The 20,245-nt window shown below is 51.8% G+C and overlaps 2 protein-coding genes across 2 annotated transcripts in view; one reads left to right on the top strand and one right to left on the bottom strand.

Annotated features, from left to right (window-relative positions):
- Positions 1–11,565, top strand: part of NPAS1 (neuronal PAS domain protein 1) — a 40,733-nt gene extending 29,168 nt beyond the window's left edge. The window contains exons 6-11 of the mRNA XM_088140163.1: positions 704–816; positions 1,414–1,610; positions 2,120–2,226; positions 3,120–3,267; positions 8,187–8,284; positions 8,796–11,565. Coding sequence (XP_087996289.1) covers positions 704–816; positions 1,414–1,610; positions 2,120–2,226; positions 3,120–3,267; positions 8,187–8,284; positions 8,796–9,997 — 1,865 coding nt within the window. The 3' untranslated portion in view covers positions 9,998–11,565. The remainder of the gene's footprint in view (positions 1–703; positions 817–1,413; positions 1,611–2,119; positions 2,227–3,119; positions 3,268–8,186; positions 8,285–8,795) is intronic.
- Positions 11,566–12,180: 615 nt separating this feature from the next.
- On the bottom strand, positions 12,181–15,850 carry TMEM160 (transmembrane protein 160). Its single transcript, XM_007435152.4, has 3 exons — positions 15,576–15,850; positions 14,648–14,740; positions 12,181–12,987 (listed from the first exon to the last, which is right to left on the bottom strand). The coding sequence occupies exons 1-3, from the start codon at positions 15,766–15,768 to the stop codon at positions 12,743–12,745; spliced, it is 531 nt and encodes a 176-aa protein (XP_007435214.2). The 5' UTR covers positions 15,769–15,850; the 3' UTR covers positions 12,181–12,742.
- Between the last annotated feature and the right edge of the window lie 4,395 nt (positions 15,851–20,245).

Raw genomic sequence — 20,245 nt, 5'->3', positions numbered from 1 at the left:
GTCCCTTTCGGTCCCAGATCTGACCTTGTGGTGTCCGTGGCCTTTGGGGGCTCCGCTTCACCTCCTCTTCTTCCTCTCCCCCCCACCAAGTGAACAATGGGCAGAGAGGATGAAATGGCCTCTTGGGTCGCCTTCTCACTTGATGGTTGCTCGCTCGGCTTTTATCTGGGGAACTTGTTAAAGATTTATACCAAGACGGGAAGTGAAAGAGAATACGAGATCAGCCTGCTGTCAGGAGTGAGTCCTCAGAAGAAAGAGTCCTCCAGGAGTTGGCTGAGGGTCCACCACCTCTTGCTTCCTTGCCCTGGATCAGCCAGACCCCCTGCCCCTGCCCCAAAGCATCGATGGGGCACCAAGGAAAAAAGTCTGCCCATAGTAGATCCGGGAAGAAAGCATGGCATATAAATATATCATCATCATCATCTGCCCCCTGGATCCAGCTCTTTATTAGCCACTAACTTCAGCGCATGTTGTCAGCTGCTGAGTTGGCGGCGTACGACGTTTGTACCGAGCGACGAGGTCTAAGCGTTTACTGGCTCTGGTTGAAGCCTACCCTTTCCCTGAAGGCTGAGGAGGAGGAGGAGGAGATGCTGGTGATGACTCAGCCGAGGCTTTCTGTGAAAGAATTCAGTCTTTCTTGTCTCCCCGATGTTATCTGTGGCACGGATGGGAGCAGCGAGGCTGACCCCTCCTTGTGCTTCAGACCCTTCCAGCTCCCGTACCGCCGAAGGCAACGTCTTAGAACGCTCCTTCTTCATCCGCCTGAAGTCCACTTTGACCAAGAGAGGACTTCACATCAAGACCTCGGGCTATAAGGTAACGGGCACTCCCAGACCTGGGGGGGGCGGTCTCTTTTCTCCCTCCCCGCAAGCAGCTTCAGTTTTATTAGCGGGCATCTCTGTTGACCACCAGCTTTACGGGGGCAAGGGGGGGAACAGTGCAAGATCAGTGCATCAGAATGAGAACCAGGTCATGAAGTCAACCAGAATAAGCTTGACCTGATGCGGACAGTTGGCGGTGAGATTTCCGAAGCAGAGCTCCTGTTAATAGGGAGGCACGCTTCGGTGGTCTGTACGGATGCCAACCCTCCCCCAGCAGCAGACGCGGGGCACAATCCTGCCGGGGACCAATGCGAGCTTGGCTCATCTTTGCTCTTGCGCAATCTCTCATTTTCTGATGGAGGACTTGGGTTACCTTTAGGCCAGGATTTAGAGCTCCGCGCCCCCTTCTTAAGAACGAAGCCTGCCTGGAGGGGCTCTTGGCTCCTGCGCCCCACTCCTGGGCAGGGCTAGCGGAACTCTTCTAGCAGCTGTCGTTGTTCCCCAGAGGCTTCCTTGGCTCCATAGCCCCCTGTGGGGCAGAGCCTTTCTCCAAGGCCCTGATCCGCTGCATGCCCTTCCTTTTGCTCTGCAGGTGATCCACGTCACGGGCCGCCTCCGTCCCCGACGGCCGTCCTTCCCCCACGCGCATTCGGTGCTGGGCCGGGTGCTGGGGCTGGTGGCGCTGGCCCACACCCTGCCCCCCTCCACTCTCAGCGAGGTGCGCATTGAATGCCACATGTTCGTCTTCCGGGTCAACATGGACTTGCAGATCGTGTACTGTGAGAGCAGGTGGGTTCAGGAGACGGCTGGCCGGTTGCTTGTCATGGCGGAGGGGGGCTGGATGCTTTCAGGGACGGCTTAAAAACCAGAGGCGGAAGTGAAGCCCAGAGGAGCGCATGGCATGCCCAGAGCCCTCCCAGTTTTGGGATGGGACTAGCTTTGAATTGCAACTTCTGCAACCGGCTGACTTAGCCAGGACTGGAAATGGCCCTCCAAGCCACATTTTGCAGTCCACAGTCCAGCTCTGGTGAAACTTGATGACCAAGTTCGGTGACACCTGCTGACCAAGCTTCCTGCCGTTTTGAGGGACTGCTCTGTAAATCATCAAGTAGATGTGACGTGTTTTGAGAGGGAGGAGAAAGAAACCCAAATTCTCACTGGCCATGAGAGCTTTGAAGCGGGGAACAGTCTGCCTCCGGGAGTTGTGAGGGCTCCGTCCCCAGAGGCTTTCAAACCAAGGCTGGGCATCCATTGTCTGGGATGATGTGAGGGTTCCTCCTCCCCCTTCTCTTCTCCAGGATCACTGACTACATGGACTTATGTCCCTCGGAGCTTGTTGGGAAAAGCTGCTACCGGTTCATCCATGGAGAAGACGTGGAAGGAATCCAGCAGAGCCACTTGGACTGTATGTGGACCCAGAAGGGCGCAATGGCGTGTTGGGACTTACGGGATCCAGGGCCCCTGGCTGGATAGCACCAGAGGGTGCTATCCCTAACCCTCTCCTTTCCTGGCCAGCCGTATTATCATTACAAGTCGTAGTATACTACCCAAGTCCCAAAAACTCTGGGCGGCTCACAACAATCAAAAAACAAAGAAATTACAATAAAACCAGTAAAACAAAGAGGGTAAAAGAGGGCAGGAACAACAGACATCTCTCCGCCAGCAGGGCCGCAAGCTGCACCGAGGGGCACTTCTCCTGTCTAGGGGGGCTCCACCAGTCTCCCTGTGCATCACAATAGTTTTTGTGAAGCTGTCTGGAAAATGATTTTTGAATGATTTATACCGCGCTTCCCCCTCCAAGAAAGGGTCCCCCATTGGGAAAAGAAATGCAACTGTCTGCAAGTAATTTAATATTTAATATATCATATAAATATGATAAAATAAATAAATTTGTTTGTGAAGTTCTTGGTGCTCTCTGAGCTCGGTGGTTTGCTTGCAGACGTTTCATTACCGACCTGGGTAACATCATCAGTGCTGGTGGGGCGGCGAACTCCACACTCCCTTCCACGGATGATGCTACCCGGTTGGGCAATGCCACGTCCACAAGCAAACCGCCGAGCTCAGCACCAAAAACGCCCCGTTTCAAACCTGAGCAACAGACACCCTCTTCTCTTAGAAGTAACTTGTCTCTGTGAGGGAGACGCTGTTCCCTCTTCAAGAGGTACAAGAGGGCAGAGTTCAGGAAAATGCCCCCACCTGTTTCTGCAGGTAATAACTACCTGCAGACGTGTGAATAGAGCTGTAGTTACTTTCACTCTTCTTCGCCGGCATTAACTCTGTTGTTTCTCCACCCTCTAGTGTTAAACAAGGGGCAGGTGGTGACCCGCTACTACCGCTGGCTGCAGAAGAGCGGGGGGTTTGTGTGGGTCCAGTCCTGTGCCACCATCTCCATCAACGTCAAGAATCCAAGCGAGAAAAACATGGTTTGGGTGAACTACATCCTCAGGTGAGCCTGATGCTCCGGTTTGTCCTCTTCGCGCCACTTCTAGTCCACTGCCCAGGGTGTAGCTGGAGCTGTGCCTGCAGATGTGTAATACCGATGTTGGGCTGGGGGAGGGTCAGCTCCTGACCACAGGGGTCCTTGGGCTTGGGGCCTCCCCCCGCCCCAGTTATTCCATTGTTCTTCAGGTGAACAGAGAAGGCCCAGAAGGATTTGCTCCGACACTTTTTGAACGTGACACCTGCTCTTTTCCACATGAGACGGGCATTTCCCTTAAAGCAGAAACGAAGCCTCTGCAGGCATTCTCGTGGCACAGCAGGCTAGCTTCCTCCCTGCGGTGCGTGATTTCTGTTTGGAGGGTCTTGTCTGAGGAAAAAAACGGAGGCCACCAGGATTCTGGATTTCTCCACCGGCGCACCGTTCTGGCTCAGCTCTCGGTCGGTCCTGCTCTGTCCCCACCCCAGGATTGCTGCCCCCGAGCCCCTCCGGTCCTCCCCACCCAGCTGGACCCTTTAAAGCCGGCTGAAGAGCTCCAGAATCGCCTCTGCGGAGCGTTTTTGTCTCTCCATTCCCTGCTGCTTGCTCTTCCAGGGATAAAAGGACTGTGTGAATGGCCATCCCAGATGGTTATTAATGCCTGCTTTCTCCTTTCCCTCTCGATAAAGCAAAAGGAAGCATTATTATGCTAATCCTGTAAGCAATTGCCGATACTAATGTATGATTTGTCAGGGTGATTAGTATTTTAGTTAATTAGAGCTGTAATTAGAGCCTAATTAACTTTCTTGCAGCCTCCCTGCGTGGAGGCTTCCTTGCCTCCCTCTCCCCACAGCTGCCATAAACTTTGCAAAGGAGGGGGTGGGGTTGTTGGGGGTCCCGTTGCAGTCCGCAGGGGTGGAGGAGAGAGGGACGGGGTCTTCTTCGGGTCCCCGAGCTTTGGGATAAAATAGAAACCAGCAGACCTGAGTGAAAATCCAAGCTGGCCTGCAGTTCGTGGCCCCCTTTGCGAGAAGCGGCGTGGGGGGGGGAATTAGCCACTGGAGGGGGGGCTCTGCAGCGAAAGGCAGCTGTGCGGCTACTGGAGTTGCTGACGAACATTTTTGCCAAGGAAGGCTCCGTGGAGCGATGCACTGGCACTGCGGCTCCTAAGTTCCCAGCCAGCGGGGCGAAGGTGGGCAGCAGGATTTTCTACTGGGGGGGGAGGTCTAAAGCTGTGGTTTGCTTCTTACTTTACATTATGCTGTTCCAGAGCTAACGGAACAGTTAAAAGTGCGCTGTTCTGCCTCCGAACGGTGGGAAAGCTTGCACTGATTTCCTGCTGCTGGGCGGCCGAAATTCAGTGGGGTTGAAATACCACGTAGGGGCTGCGGGCTGCACACAACCCGTGGGGAGCTGCAGGGGGCTCAGCCTGATTGGGCTTCGTTCTGGAGCGCTTGGGAGGATAGGGCTGGCACAGAGCAGCCAAAGGCGACTCATGATCTGGGGAAACCCTTCTCTCTGTTTCCATTCTGTGATCCCTCCCGTGCATTTTGAAGCTGATCAGTGATCCTTGGGCTCCCCTCCTGCCTACCTTGGAGGGCTCCAACTGGCAGGGATCACCATGAGCCCGGCCATGCTCCCTCCAGCCGATCCACGTGAGATTGCAGACACGGTCCTTGAGTCGGCGTCTGGCTGTCTGAACTACGGCAGCTCCTGGCCTAACAAACGTCCTCGGCTGCTGCACCAGTGTGTGAAAAATAGGTTGTTTGTCCCACCTGCAGTTTCAGGCCGCGATGGTGGGTTTCTCCGAAAACCTGAGCTGTCGGTACAAGAGGAAAGTCGCTGGGCTGTTCTTCCTGCTCGTGAATTCCCGTGAAAACTCGAGGGATGGAATGAACCCTAGTTTTGCAGTCAGGCACTTCTCCTTCCCAACAAACTGCAACAGGGGTTGTAGGTTATAGTTATAGTTATAGTTATAGTGTAGAGCAGTGTTTCTCAACCTTGGCCACCTGAAGATGGGTGGACTTCAACTCCCAGGATTCCCCAGCTGGCTGGGGAATCCTGGGAGTTGAAGTCCACCCATCTTCAGGTGGCCAAGGTTGAGAAACACTGGTGTAGAGCCTTTATTTGGATCTGTGTCGTGGCAGATCGTAATGGCCCCCAAAATCTTCATTTTTGGGGACGGGGGGGCGGCTGTCCCGCAGGGCGGTTCTGTTTCAAGAGTCATAGAAATCCCAGCTTGCCGACGGACTCCTCGTTCCCCTGGAAGCCACCCCGCAATATCCAGTCAACTCATGAATCTGTCATCGCTTCCAGAAACCTTCACTCAACGAAAAGCCCACCCCCCACCATTACAAGGCAGCACCCTAAAAAAAAAAAAAATCCTCTTTGCCTTTTTATCCAAAGTCATCTTTGTGCCCCTAAAAAACAACCCCCCCCCCACCTCTTTGCCTTTTTTACCCGAAGTGCTCCAGAAACCATCAACTGAAGAATTCTTCGGTCAAAGTAACAGCCCCCCTCTTAAGCACCAAGCCCCTCAATCCAACACGTGCTTAGAAAGTCAAGTTGGCTGCCCTGTGGCCGGACGCCCGGCCTCTCTCCTCCGGCGTGCTGTAGCCACCCAAATCGTTTCTGGATCGGGGTGTCCCAAATTTGGGTCCAGGATGGCTCCGCTGGCAAGCGTAAAGCCCCTCCCGTTGCCTCCCCTCTCCTGCAGCCCCAGCGGCTGGTAGAAAATCTTATTTGAAACCCTTCCAGATTTGCTGCACACTTGACAATAAATCCCCCTCCCCGGCTGCTTCCCCCCCACCCTTTCTTTCTTTTTTTAAACAAGGAAGAGTTTGCGATTTTAATCTGTCCCTGTTTGTTCTTGGACAATGGAGCTCCAGTGGCCCTCGCCGTGGTTCTGCCGATTCCCGGCTGCAGGTGGCTGGCTGTGTCAGCTCGCATTCAAGTTGGCTTTTCTGTGGATCTTTTCTGATTTGCAGAATGGGGCAGGCGGGCGGAGTGAGCGGCATCATTGGTTATTTTAATCCTTCGCCTCGCAGTCTCCCGCTTTTGCAAATCAGGGCTTGATTTGCATTTCTTCTAGCTGGGGGGTGGGCAGCCTGAAGAGGCTTTGCCGCCCCCACGTGGCGGACCTGCGAAGTCCAGCCGTGACCATCCTTTGCGACGCAGCAGAGAAAGTTTGGGCAGCGCTGGTGAACTGCAGCCGCCGGGTGGGGGGTTGCTCAAATTGGGCCCTGATTTCCAGCTGTGGCTGCAGAGTGGCAGAAAAAGAGCAGGGAAGAGCACGTGTGGAGGGCGACAACTCCAGGAAGCCTCCCGGAAGACGGAAGAAGGCCAAACGGAGGAGCCAGGGAGATGAAGGAGCGTGACCCAAGGGCCCAAGGCTGTCAGGAAGAATCCTTATGTTCTGGAGCTTTATTTAGACTAGATTCCAGATCTCGCTGTGGATGGTAGAGGAAGAGCAGTTGCCGCAAGCCTCGGGGAAAGAAGAGGCCTCTATAGGGAGGAGGGTGATCATGAACGTGAGCCAGCCGTGTGATGCAGCTGCAAAAAAGGCAGTCGCAATCCTAGGCTGCATCAGTAGTCAGGATCAAGAGAAGTCACTGCTGGTCTCTGCATTGGTCAGACAACATCTAGAATAGCGTGCCTAGTTCTAGGTACCACACGTTAGAAAGGATATTGATGAATTGGGACCTATGAAACGTTTGCAAGAAAAGAACCAGGCTCGGAGAATCCCAAGGACTCCACAGTTCAACCCTGAGCTACACATATTCACCTCTGTTGATATCCAGAGGAGCCCTACCATGATGATAAGGGGCTGGAAGGAAAAGCACGTGAGGAACGGCTGGATATGCTTAGCTTGGAGAAGAGAAGATCGTAGGGAGACACGAAAGCCGTCTTTAAGTATCCGAAGAGTGTCCTGCAGAAGATGGAGCAGAAACATTCGGAACTGCTCCTGAAGACAGGACTGGAAGCGGTGGATCTGCAAGGAAGTAGATTTCGGGTGGACCTGGGGGGGGGGAATGTCTTAACCTAAGAGCTGGTCAACAGTGGAGGAGGTGGCGGACTCTCTTGCTGGATGACCGTCTGGGGGCGTGCAGGAGTAGTGGATTTCTGCACTGGGCAGAGGGTTGGACCGGATGACCTCCCAAGGATGACCTCCCAACGTTTAAATTCTGTGGGTCATTATACGGATATGGCAGCAGAAAGGGGAGAATGCCGGGGGTCAGCTGTGGCACGCTAGTACAGACCTCTGCTGTCTTTTGCCTCAAACTTTCTTCCCTAACCTGTTGCCCGCCGGGCGTCTTAAGGGATGTTTCCCATCCATGCCAGCCAGCGAGGCCAATGGCTGTGTGGCCGTTGGAACTGCGTTCCGGGTACCAGGAAACAGGTGTCTGGGGAGGGAAGGGGTGGGAGGTTGACCCTGCAATGGAAACTCCACCCTTTTAAGATGTGTATTACATGCGCGATGCATGTAAAAGGGGAGGGCTTTGATTGCAGGGTTGCAGTCGTGGTCTTGATATTGCAGACCCTTCCTGCAGATATCCTCTCCTGGAAAGCACCAGGTTGGGAGTTACTGCTCCATATTTGGATTATATATTTTAAGTATTTACAGCTTTCAAGTGATAGCTGTTGTAGGCCAAATGAAAAGAAATACTGTGAGCTCCGAGCGTTGCGTGCATTGTGTGTGTGTACTGAGTTGCAGCTGGCTGACTGAAACGATTTATCAGCCAGCACCGCTGATCTGCAGATCATCTGCCTGGATAGATAGATATCTTTAGCCCAGCATCTTGGGGCCCTGAGATCCAGACTTAGGAGCAGGAGTCAGCAGCCCCCCAAAGGCTCTCATGTTCCAGGAAGGGAGCTTCTTCTGTAAAAACTCTGAATGATCTCAATCATGTTCTTTCCCCCCCTTCTGTTTATGTTTAAATCTTTTCCAGCAAGCCGGAATGTAAGAACATAGCCCTGGACGTTTTCCAAGTCCCTGGGATCCCCGCAAGGCAGACCGAAGCCCCCAGCGCAGGGCCGGATTTCAAAGGTGATTGTACTGGAACCGCCAGGGAGAGGGTGCCACCCTCCGATGGTGCCCTGCTGGTGGAAGAGGGCTTTGGGGGAAAGGGAAGGGTGCCACCGGAAGCAGCGTCTCGCTGCACGCCTTGCGCGCAGGCCAGAGGCAAAAGCAAGAACGCGCCAGAGCTCCTCTCTCATGGCCCACGGCAAAAGTGTGAGCCATGAGTTCAGCACACCCCATCAGTTCAGCACACGTTACAATTGGTTGTGCAATTTCTAGGTCCAACCATCGTGGAAGCTCTCTTGGGCCAACAACAATTCGTTGGCCTTACTTTTCAAAGGAAGAGGCAGAGCGAATGAATTTGCTTACTAGGCAATTAGCTTTCTGCCCGTCTTGGCTGCCGCTCTCTCGCCTGTGGCTGGTTGAGTTGCTTTCTGGATCCAGACCCTCGGCTGGTGGGAAAGGGCCGAGCTGAGCTTCCGCCTGGACGGGCAGGCGTTCCGTATCTGGCTGAACCAACCTGTGTTCCCCTTTTCAGAGAGCGCCCTGCCGAAGGAGGACCAGGGCAAGCCTGGCTCCTCCAGCAAACCGGGGGCCCTCGCCAAGTCCTACCCCAGGAGCGTGGCAGAAGTGGGGTCGCACTGCCACCTGGTGGAGAGCGACTCCAGTGGCCCCGAAACGGGCTACCCAGACGAGGAGGCGTCGGAGGAAGCCGTTGGGAGCGACGGGGAGGCCCCGCCGCGGAAGCGCATCAAGCTGGAGTTCCAGCCAGACAGCCCCCCGCCCAAGGCGGCCTCGCCGGGCAGCTCCGAGGACTCCGAGAGCGGCAGCGATTCCGAGCAGGGCCTACTCCCCCAGCAGACGGTGCCCCCGGTCAGGAAGGCGAACGGCTGCAAGACCGGTGGGCGGAAGAGCGCGGCCCCCGGCCACCCCTGCACCTCGGAGTTCGCCTCGGTCATTCAGACCCAGAAGGGCGCGGCCCTGAAAGCCGGCGCGGCCCTCAGCATCAAATCTGAGCAGGGGCCTGGTGCCAAAGGGGGCCTCTGGACCTGCCCCGGTGCCCACAAGGGCAGCCCTTTCACTGTGAACAAAGCGCTTCGCCTGGAGAAGCCCCTCGTGAGGCAGGCGTCTTCTCATTTGTACGTCTCCATCCCAGACTCCGTGCTCACCCCACCCGAGATGGACAGCGGTCCGGCCAAGGGGCCGTTCGGCGCCTCGCCCCGGGCGGCTCCCTCCTCCTCGGGGGACACGCTGTCGCCTCCGCTCTCGGGGTCCCCCTGTGAGGAGCGGGGGACCGCCACCCCCTTCACTCCACTGATCTATCCCCCAGAGATGGAAGTCCTCCAGCGGTTCCACACGGGCAACGTGGTTGTCCCCCTGATGCATCAGCTGGGCAGCTCGCACACCAGCTCGGCAGGCTCCCCGGGGCTGTACACGACTAGCACGATCCGCTATGCCCCCGCGGATATGACACTCGCCATGCCGAGCAACATGCTGCCGCCTTCCCACCCCATCAGCCTCATGGACATCGGCAGTGCCGAGGCCAAGACCTCGCGGGAGCTCATGTACCATCACCTGCAGCGGCTGAACATGGTGGCGCCGTTTGGGAACTCGGCCGGCTTGGCCCAGATTTCAGGAGGAGCGTTTGCGGCCGCTGACTCTTTGTTTTCCACCCTGCCCTTCTCCGTGGCCAGTGGTGGGATCCACGGTGCTTCAGCTTTGGAACGCAAGGAGGATTAACCCCGGGCGATGGTGCGCGATCAAATCGGTGTCTTCTTTGCCCAGAGAACCACAGCCGAATCCTGCCCAGAATAGAGCTGTCAGATCGTGCGGTAGCTCAGTTCAGTGCTGGCATTCTCAAAACCAGGGGAAGAAGTCTTTGGTCCTGGGAGAAGTTCCCACCCGTGGACCTTCTCATCGCACCCCTTTCCTAGACTTCAGTGCAAAGGAGTGGAAGGACCACCTCCAGCCCCTTCCTTTGAAGAGCTCTGGTTGTTTGCAATGAGGCGTTTTGTGAAGCGAGTGGAGGATCTGGCCCAGAGGAAAGTGGAGAATCTGCGCAGGAAAAAGAAGCGCAAACGTGCAGAAGGTCACCTCCCGCACTCTTTCTTACCTGTGTCCCTGCTGCTACAAGTTGACTTATTTCAAAGACGTGGGGAAGGGGGTGTTATGTTTTGCCTCTCTGGGTTTGTCAGTTGTCAAATATAACCTGCATATATGTGCCAATGAAAAGTAGGCAGTCACTGCCCGTAATGCCTCCCCTGAATGTGCTTATTCCAGGATATCACACCAGCAGTTAACTTTTTGCTCATGTTTCAGGCTTGTTGAATTAGTCCTTGAAATATGCAATATGGTCAATTCCATATTAGTATCGAGCGAGGATAAATCAAATGGATGTAATCATTATGCGTGTGAACTTATCTTTATTGTACTCCCCTTCTAGGAATGTTGCCTCGTGTTCCTGCTTTCCCTCCCCGAGAACCAATTGGCAACTTTTCCCAACCTGGACTTTCCAGATACACTGACCATTAACCCCTGGGGATAAAGGGAACTAGTCGGACAAATTTGGAAGGCACCCGATGAGGTGACCTGACTTGCCTCTTGTGTTCACCTTGGCGGAAGGAAACTCCGTCGTTCTTCCCGGGGTTCCGGAGCGAGTGGTAAAAACGCTCCTGAACCCATCTTAAGGTGGAGTAAGGTTGGATGAAGTCTGGCCAAGTCAAACATGCAGGACACGCCAAGTTGCCCATCACCCAGTGTGTGACATAGAGGTAGTTTTCTAGGAACATCAAGTCAATACTGAGCTATTAAACGCACTGCCCGTTGTTCTAGCCATCAAGCAATAGCACAGTAACTAAACACAACCTCCCTGTTAAGCAGCAGCTTGAGGACCAAACGCTCTTTAAGCCCTTTGTCCACAGCGACAACAGACTAGGTTGCCTTCTAGATTTGGTCCAGCGAGGCTACTCCTGGTTCCTCCCTCTTTATGCCATTCCAGCTCTTTCGATCCTTTCCCCGGTTTCTACGTTAAAGGCCCAGCAACAGACGAGAAGCCTCTGCTGGGCTCCTGGTGCACGCTGGCTTAGAAGAGGGGTGAGAGCGGGCAATGTGGGCGAAGACGGCACTTAAGCGGTCAAAAGAATAGGCTGTAACTTTGAGCACTTATTCAAAATAAGCTCTGCAGGTCAGTGGGAAAGGGAGGGAGCCCACCGAAGACGGTAGCACTTGGATGATGTTTTTCCCCCCCTCTATAACTCATTGCTAAAGAACTGTACGTGTACGTGAGTGTTTTTCTTTTATTAATCTACTGTTCGCATTGGGTAGATGAAGGTAGCTATAATTCCTTGTTGAAATTCTGCTGCTTCTTTTGGCAATCTGGGACTTCAGAGAACATTAAAATAAAGATATTTCTTTCCTGCCTTCTAAAATGATTTCAGTAGATTTGACAAGCTTTTTTGTTATCTTTAGAGGCGTCTTGTCTTAATTTTGGTCTTGCAGATTCCCATTTTGAATTAATTAACCAATCATCCCAACCCGTATCGAACCACCAAGCACCTCCCCAGCCACTGGAAAGCCCTTGAAATGACCATATCCTTATGATTTAACCCAAACAAGCATCATTTCATGGAAGCCTACATCTGCTTTGGATCAAAAACTTCCCAAGTGAGTTTCCTGAAATTCAGTGGGGATGAAATTTAAAGGGACCAGAGTAAATTGTGAGCAGTTAACTCAATAGCTAAACAAGCTAACCTTCATTAAAGCTTCCCCCCTCCAGGGATAATTCCAGAAAAACTGTGGCTTTGCTATTTCCGCCCGCCTCAAGACCCTTCTTTGCTCGTGTGTGTAAGAATAACGATAAGCTGCACAAAGACAACTTGGAGACCCCACTCCCTACTCCTGCAAAGAAGTACAGAGCACGCAACTTGCTTTTGGTGTCTTTAATATAAATGTCGGCTGACCAGAACAGCGGCAGGTCCAGCGACAGAACCGATGCGCATCCGATGGGGAGGGGTCAGGAGCGTAAGCGAGAGTGGGAAAGCCAAGGCAAGCTGTGCAGAAGACACTAACAGAACTGGCTTTTACTCAAGATTTTTTTTTTTTGCTGAATGTGGCTTTGAAACAAGAAAACCTGGCTGAAGCAGAAGGGGGGGGGTGTTGCAAAGCAGGCTCGCTCATGAAAAGCATCAGAGAGCCTTGTGTAGCAAGAATGCATGCTTCTGGAGGGCACATTCGCTCAGAGGAAGGCCCTTTAAACTTCCTTCTTTGCCCTCCCAGCGAACTGATTTGCTACTGCTGCTCCCCAGGGCCCATCCAGAAAACCTGAAATAAACAGAAAACAGCCAACACCTCCGCTTGTCTTTCATTTGCAGGAGAGCCAGCCTGCCTTTCTTTCTTCCGTGGCGCCATCCGGCCCAACTACCACCGAGCTGGCCTTCAGAATCATTCCGCAGAGTATCATCGTGTCCAGAAGGGTCGCTTTGACCTTCATTTTTCTGACTTCCCATCCTCCCTTTTCTTATCGTTAGCATCATCTTGGATGATTTCTACCTCCAACCGGCCGATGTACAGAGAGATGGCACACAGCCAGAAGAGAGCCACCGTGATGACCGCAGCAGAGTTCAGGAGAGCAGCCGAGTAGGACAGCATCATCGTGCGACGGAGGAGGAAGAGGCTGACAAAATAGGAGGCGCTGCCATACGAGACACAGATTCCCCCAAGGATGAAGAAACCTAGAGGGAAAATGCCAAGGTTCACTCTTGCTGGAAAAGAGAAGGACCCATCTATAACTGCCAATAAGGCTAACCCAACTGTAGTCTCCTATTCGCCTGGGGGGGGGGGGGCAGAATCCCTTAATTCTCTTGTTCTTTAGCTATTCAGCACTACGCGTTAACAGAAAAAGATGAAATTGCAGCCTGCAGGCTTTCAGCGGTTACAAGCCATGGTGTGAAAATCCTGCAGCTGTTTAAGAACCCAAGTTACTGGTATCAGTGACTAAAACTCATTTTCTAGATGGGTGAACAGATGCTCTACCTCATGTAGGTTAGCCCAGTGTTTTTCAAACTTGGCCACATGTGTGGACTTCAACTCCCAGAATTCCCCAGCCACCTACGTGACCCATTTATTTTCAACAGGTTTGCTGAAATTTGCCCACCCAGCTGGATCTTTTTCAGATAAGATTGCGTAAAGCAATTCTTCACACCAGCGCTTCCCAAGCCCCTTTGTCCCTCTGAAATGACACCACTGGCTTATGTTAGTCCAATATGGCGAAAGTTCTAAGTATAAGGTACCAATTCCTTACTGTGGCCAAGTTTAGAAATATTCTTTTGGAGCTGTTGAACAGATTCAAACAAATACTGACTTATCGGGCAAGTCAACAGGCACTAAGTATCACAAATATGCTGATCTGTTACTAACATGTACACTTTTTATTATCTCTCAGACCGCTCCAAGGAGCAAAACACAATCAGCTTTGCATGTTATCCGTACTCCAAAATGTTCGCCTTGCACGTGCCTAGAAACAATTTATTCCTCCTTCGCAAAATCATCACTCCTTGAGAGACATTACACAAAGGGAAGTTGACACGAACTCAGCTGCAACTGACCCTGGAGGCTGAGCTCTAAAAACTCGCAAAGCTCAGTGCCTGAGCGCCAAAGGAGACTAGAGAAACCCTCTTGCTAAGAGCTCCGAGTCCCCTTCCCCAGGTGAGGAGGTCACAGACTCCCTCATGGCCTCCTTCTGTAGCACCTGAAAGAAGTTTGGCCTCTTCCTGGACCATCCAGCTCACTGGGAAAAATGTGGGCAATGCTCAGATGGTTAATCTGATAATAGGTTCGATAATCTTCACAACAGTCCTGAACAGGCTCGCCAACTATCTTGGGTCATCGTCAACCCCCCATGAGGGGCGCTGAGTGCCTCTTCAGGACCAGCCTTACCGGGACCCCAGCTAATTACTGGAGGCCACCGCTTCTCTTCAACAGCTGATTTTCTGGACCACTCATCCTTCAGGTCCACGACCCAGAGTTAACCTAAACTGCTGGAAGGAAGGTGCCACGAGTTGGTGGCATCAGAAACCCCCCCAGCAGGGGAATTAGGCAATACTGCGAAGAGGTGCTCAAGATCCTCCCCTACAGTAAGCCGGGATGGCCCGTCTCCTGCAAAAGGATCCCATCCTCCTCCTCCTCAGAGGTCCACCTGAGATGGTATCTCCATGCTACAAATGAAAGGTTGCTGGAGTCCACCCAGCGGTTCCTGCCAGGTGAAAAACATGGACCTGGGCTTCCTGGCCATCATGCTTGCGGGAGCCCCAGCTGCCCTGACGCCAACGGGGGCCGTTCGTGGCCAGGCTAACTGGGCATCCATCCTGGCAGAAGAGCCTCCAGATTACTCACCATAGGCTGCTTCCCGCCCTGTGTCGCCCTGCACGTAGGAAATCACGCCAATGCCCGTGGCGAGCAGCCCGTTCCGAAACCAGGATAGGAACGCTGCAGAGAAAGGAGAACCAGGAAGGCACCGTCAGCTCTATCAATCAATCAATCAATCAATCAATCAATCAATCAAATGTATACAGCAGCCCATCTCACAAATGTGACTCTGGGCAGTGTACAAAACAACAGAAATACATCTTAACCACTAAAAACAATAAAACACACATATGAATAAGACCTCGTTTTCCCGCCTTGTACAGGAAGTGCGATTCTTCTCAAAAGCAAATGCAGTGAATTCTCGGGGGACGGAGGGTCTTCTGAGAGGCCGCACACAGAATCGCAGTTTGCTTCTTATTTTTTTCCTTTTCGTTATATTGTTATAAATCTTGATACATTGCATTGTTTCAGTAAAATCACATTTATATGATATGATTAGAGATTGTTAACTTCCTATTATTTAGGTAACTTAAAACATTGAAAATAGAGAAAAGAAGGAAAAAAATAATCAAATTGTAAGCTAATTACAATTTAGGAGGTCAATATTACATGCATCAAATTATTTGGCTAATTTAAATATAACATTAAATATAAGTTAAATATAACGTTAAAAAAAGAACTGCAATTCCCATCAAAGTATTGGTTTTGATCTTACGTGACATCAGATTCTCCACTGCATTGTTACTTTGTGTGTGTGTGTTTGTGTGTGTGTTCATTTTTATATATCGATGAAAGGAAGGAGTCCGAGTTTGACGGACTGCAACTCCCATCATCCCCGGCAGACAACAGCTGTGGCGGCCCCGGCAGAGCCCGCCCAGATTCCCATGTTGCCGGGTAACAGGCCAGCCCCACCCGTGACGTCACCCGCGAGCCCCGCCCTCCCCATCCTCCTCACCGGTCTCGTGACTCTTCCGGAGCAACCAGGCGTCCGCCTTGTCCAGCTCCGAGGCGGGCGGCAGTCCCGGGCCGCGGCCGGAGTTGGCTCTCGCCCCCCTTCGTACCCACGGGCAGGCCTCTCCCCTCAGCAGCCCGCCAGCTCTCCTGGCCCGCGCCACGGCTCGGCCCCACCAACCGCCGCCGAGCGCCATGGCGAGGAGAAGGCCCGAGAGCCGCTCTGGGGAGCGACCGCCTCGGTCGCCAGTTCCGTCGGACGCGGCGCGGTGGGCGGGGCTAGTCCTGATAGGCCGCCTGGGCTGTCGCTCCGAGCCAACACCGCCTCTTTGCGGAGACGAGCACGCTTTGTTCGAAAGGCAAGTGGCTGAGGCCGCTGTTTGTCTGAAGGGGGGCAGGACTAGGCCTGCCCATCATTTCATAGTAACCGCCCCCTCCCGTCTTAACGTCCCCACTGATCGTTTTCGGGTAGAACTGCGTTCTGGGACATGTAGTTCCTACTAGTAGAGGAGGGGAAGGTTGGGGGTCCTTCTCCCCACCCCAACACGCAGGCGGCGTTCACAAAACATCTCAAGCCAAGGGGTTGCCTAAGTTCGGTTCGGTGACCATTCAGGGCTCCCTGCGCTGAACCGCAAAAAGTGCCACTAATCCAATGAAAGTCGTTCTCCGCTCCAGCCTCGGCATTAGCAGTGGGGCATTTCCATTCCTGGTGGCCTTCTTTCCCCACCTTTTGAGGAGCCGCGTTCCTGGCGTCTTGGACAAAGTGTTGGCCCTCAGGTTGCGCAGACTGACTGACTGATTAGGTGCCAGCCGCGAATTCAGGGGAAGCGGGACCAACCTTTCAAGGCCAAGTCTTCCTTGTAATGTTTAACTATACAAAACCTCTGCTTTTTATGGAAGGTGGAGAGTCTAATAAAACCTCTGAGTCAACATCACAGCCCACATATCTTGAGCAACAAACAAGCAAGTTGCTTGGCGTGTTGGGTTCACACTTCACACTAAGCCATGGTTAGCTTGACTGTGATTGAACTATGCTGGGATGAGCTGGGCAAACGCACCGGCTAAACCAAAGCTACACAAACCACCGTACATCTTAGTGCGCCACGTGAAGGGGCCAGAGCGTTTGTGTCTGCGACTTGGCGTCCTCCAGATGTTCTACCTGAGTTCCACCACCTCTGGCCAGCGTAGCGGCGGTGGGGGAAGGGTGTTCCAGGGGGTGGGCTGGCCCAGCTGGCTTCCGCCAGAGAGACCCCACCTTGTCCATCTTTGTTCGCGGTTGCGCCCCTTCGGGCCCCTTTGCGCTGCACTGCCAACTCCTGGAACGATCCGTGGCTGCCCTTATCGAAGGGCGGGCACTCCTGGCCCAGGGCAGCGTTACAGACTCGAGGCCGACTCCCCTTTCCTCTTGTGGATAAATTACCAGCCTTATCAGCTAGGGGCAGGCAGAAGAGAAGAGGCTGCAGTATTTTAGCAAGGAGCCCCCCTCTTGGGCAGGCTCTGCCCAAGCAGGGGTGCGAGCAATTTACTGCTTATTGCCTATCGCTTACGAATGATCGTGTGCCCTTGTTTTCACAAATGTATAAAGGCTATGCTAATTTACGTGGGAAGTGTCTCTATTTGGGACTTGGGTCCCGAGAGTGCCTCTTTATCGCTGTACAGAATAAACAGGCTGCAATTTCCCCACCCGGGTGATTTTGGCTCTTTGCAGCAGGTGAACAATCCCAGCATTTGACTGGGCTGATCCATACCTTGGCCAACAAAGGTTCCTTCAGAGGAATCAGGGTGGATACAGCGCTCCAAATAGCCACACCAATAAGGGAGCACTTTTCCTTTTTTCCCCTCAAAACGTCACTTTTACCATTCAAAAGAATCAGAAGCAAAAGTGCCCAGAAAGTATTAAGAGTTGGAGAAGTCCTAGACAAAAATGTTTCTTTAAGCCCATCTTCCCAAAGGTTTTCTCCCTGCATCACGCATTCAATGCCTTTTCTTTTCACTGGATGATAAATAATTTATGTGAGAAGGCAAATATATTGAATTAACTCATGGGCTTTTTTTTTTTTTAGCTAATCAGTTTGCTTGTCCTACAATGACAACTTGATTCATCTCTTCTTTCCAACTTCTGTCCCTGTCTCATTTTTTTCAGGATAATGTTTCCTTGTGCTCTGGAGTTATAACAACTAAATCCCTGTTTTGAGTAAACGTGGGCAATTCCATCCCTGCCCGGCCATCTTCACTGGGGGGGGAGACCAAGACACAACACCGCTCCTTCTATTTCTCCTCATGCATGCAGTGAATTCAGGTAAACAAAACGTTGACTTTTCAAAGGCAAGTCACTTTTAAGATGCATACAGATTTAAGATCTATTCTGTGAATGTTAATAACATCAATAACAACACAATTCCCTGGAAGATGGGGATCATAATAAGAGAAATCAGTGATTTACTAGATTCAACCTACATGCTGAATGTATATTGAGTGAAGCTGGATTGGAAAAAGACAAGTGTGATTTTAAAATTGGAAGAAAAAAACATCAATAACCTGGGCTGTGCTAATTACATGATTCTGATAGTTGAAAATGCAAATGATCTACAAGATCTAGCAATGAAGGTCAAGCAGCATTGTGAAAACCATGGAGCTAAGATTAAATATAAAGAAGACTAAAGTAATGAGGACAGGTACAGCAATGGGCCTTAGAATGGACAGTGAAGATTTATTTTTTTATTTTATTTTATTTTATTTTATTTTATTTATTTATTTATTTGATTTTTCAGCCGCCTATCTACCCCCAATGGGGGAACTCTGGGCGATTTACAACAAACATTAGAACATAAAATATATAAACACATAAAACCTTAAATTAAAATATTACTAAAAAGAAGAAGAGGAAACCAAGAGGATGAAAAACCTGAGGTTGAAGGCAGAGGCCTCTATGGGGTTAGCCATCCCCATGCTTGTATTCTCACCCCACCCCAGGCCAGGTGGCAGAACCAGGTCTTCAAAGCCTTACGGAAGGCCAGGAGTGTGGGGGCCAATCACACCTCCGGGGGCAGGATGTTCCAAAGAGCAGGGGCCACCACAGAGAAGGCCCACCTTCTGAACCCCACCAGTCGAAGTTCTTTCACTGAGGGGGTCTGAAGCATGCCCTCTCTGTGTGATCGGGTGGGATGGGTTGAAGTCATAGGGGAGAGGCAGTCCCTTAGATAACCTGGTCCCATGCCATGTAGGGCTTTAAAGGTGATAACCAACACCTTGAATTGGTGTTGAAGTATTGAAGATATTCAGTATTGAAGATACTGAAGTGGTGGAGAGCTTCTGGCTTTTAGGATCAACCATCAACAATAACGAGCAGTGAAGAAAGATGCTGCAGATGAGCACTTGGCAGAGCAGCCATGAAGACCTTGGAAAAGATATTCAGATGCCATGAAGGGTCTATAACTACAAAGATCAGGATTATGGTTTTCCCTGTGATACTTTATGGAAGTGAAATTGGGACTCTGAAGAGACAGCATATTTTGAACTTTTGTGTTGGAGAAGACTCATGAGAATATTGTGAACAGCGAAACACATAAATGGATCTGTCAGCCTTACCACGTAGACTGGACAGGAAACACAACCAGTTAAGCTAATTCTACTTTATTGTAAAGCTGCATTAACAGAATCTTGCAAGTCTGAAAGTACAATTGTGCCGTCATCACATTTACAGCCTGAGAACTTAGGGAGGGTCCCTTCTGAGCCTCTTTCTCCCTCCATTATGCAGCTGTGGGCTATGCCCCCTCTTATCCGACCATTCCCAAGGCAGGATCTCTTCGCCCCATCTCTCAAGATCATTCCCACAGACCATTACAGGATCATAGAACAAACCAACCCAGATTTCATATTTGAGGCACAACTGACCAGGCTCAAATTATTGTATTTTGGACACATTATGCAAAGACTGAGCTCTCTGGAAAAGTCCATAATGCTGGGAAAGATAGAAATAAAAAAAACCAGTAGCAACGGGGAGGGACACAATTACAGCAGCAATGGATGCACCATTCAAGGACTTGACCACCTTGAGCACCAGTCGTACTGGAGAAAATTTATCTCTGTGGTTGATCAGAGCTGACACTGACTTGGTGGCACATTATCATAATCATCACGCAGGAATGAAAGTAGAGTCTCGGGATCTAATTGCTTCCTAGAGTCTGGCCATTTCCACCTCAGAAGCATCTCTGGACAAGTGATCAGCCACTGTCATGCCTCCATGGACTGGACCTCCTTGGTGGGGCCACTAGCAGCCCCAAAACCAACACCACCATAACACGCCAGACTAAACTTCATATAGGCAATGCCAGCTGGGCGTGATGAGCGGTTAGTCCGGTTCCCTTATTATTTGGACTAGTTGGAACTGGTGAGGCAGAGCCTGTCCCAAGCCTAACACGCAGACTGTCTTCACACAACATGCTTAATGATGCTTCATTGAAAAATAGGCCAGTCTGCTTGGGCCGAGTTGCAAGACGTGCCACTGTTACACACGCTGCTCCCAGGTTCGGCTTATGGTCACTCACTCACACACTCACAGCCTGTTGAGGCACGCGGATCTTGTCAGCCCCCCTTGCTTTCTACCTGGGTTTTCCAGATAGGTGCGGCTGGAGCAGACAGACACACTGCCCTGGTCAACAGCCGGGAAATAAT

Source organism: Python bivittatus, unplaced genomic scaffold, assembly GCF_059951505.1.
Source record: "Python bivittatus isolate LINGU-HERP-01145 unplaced genomic scaffold, Pbiv_v1 ctg000310_np1212, whole genome shotgun sequence".
In the NCBI taxonomy this organism is placed as follows: Eukaryota; Metazoa; Chordata; class Lepidosauria; order Squamata; family Pythonidae; genus Python; species Python bivittatus.
This window is presented reverse-complemented; position numbering and strand designations above follow the sequence as displayed.

Excerpts from the sequence above, each read along its gene's own strand:
- TMEM160 (XM_007435152.4), bottom strand. The coding sequence starts at position 15,768 with ATGGCGCTCGGCGGCGGTTGGTGGGGCCGAGCCGTGGCGCGGGCCAGG. Across the intron at positions 14,741-15,575 it reads CCGGAAGAGTCACGAGACCG|CGTTCCTATCCTGGTTTCGG; the intron begins GTGAGGAGGATG and ends CTTTCTCTGCAG. Across the intron at positions 12,988-14,647 it reads AGGGCGGGAAGCAGCCTATG|GTTTCTTCATCCTTGGGGGA; the intron begins GTGAGTAATCTG and ends TTTTCCCTCTAG.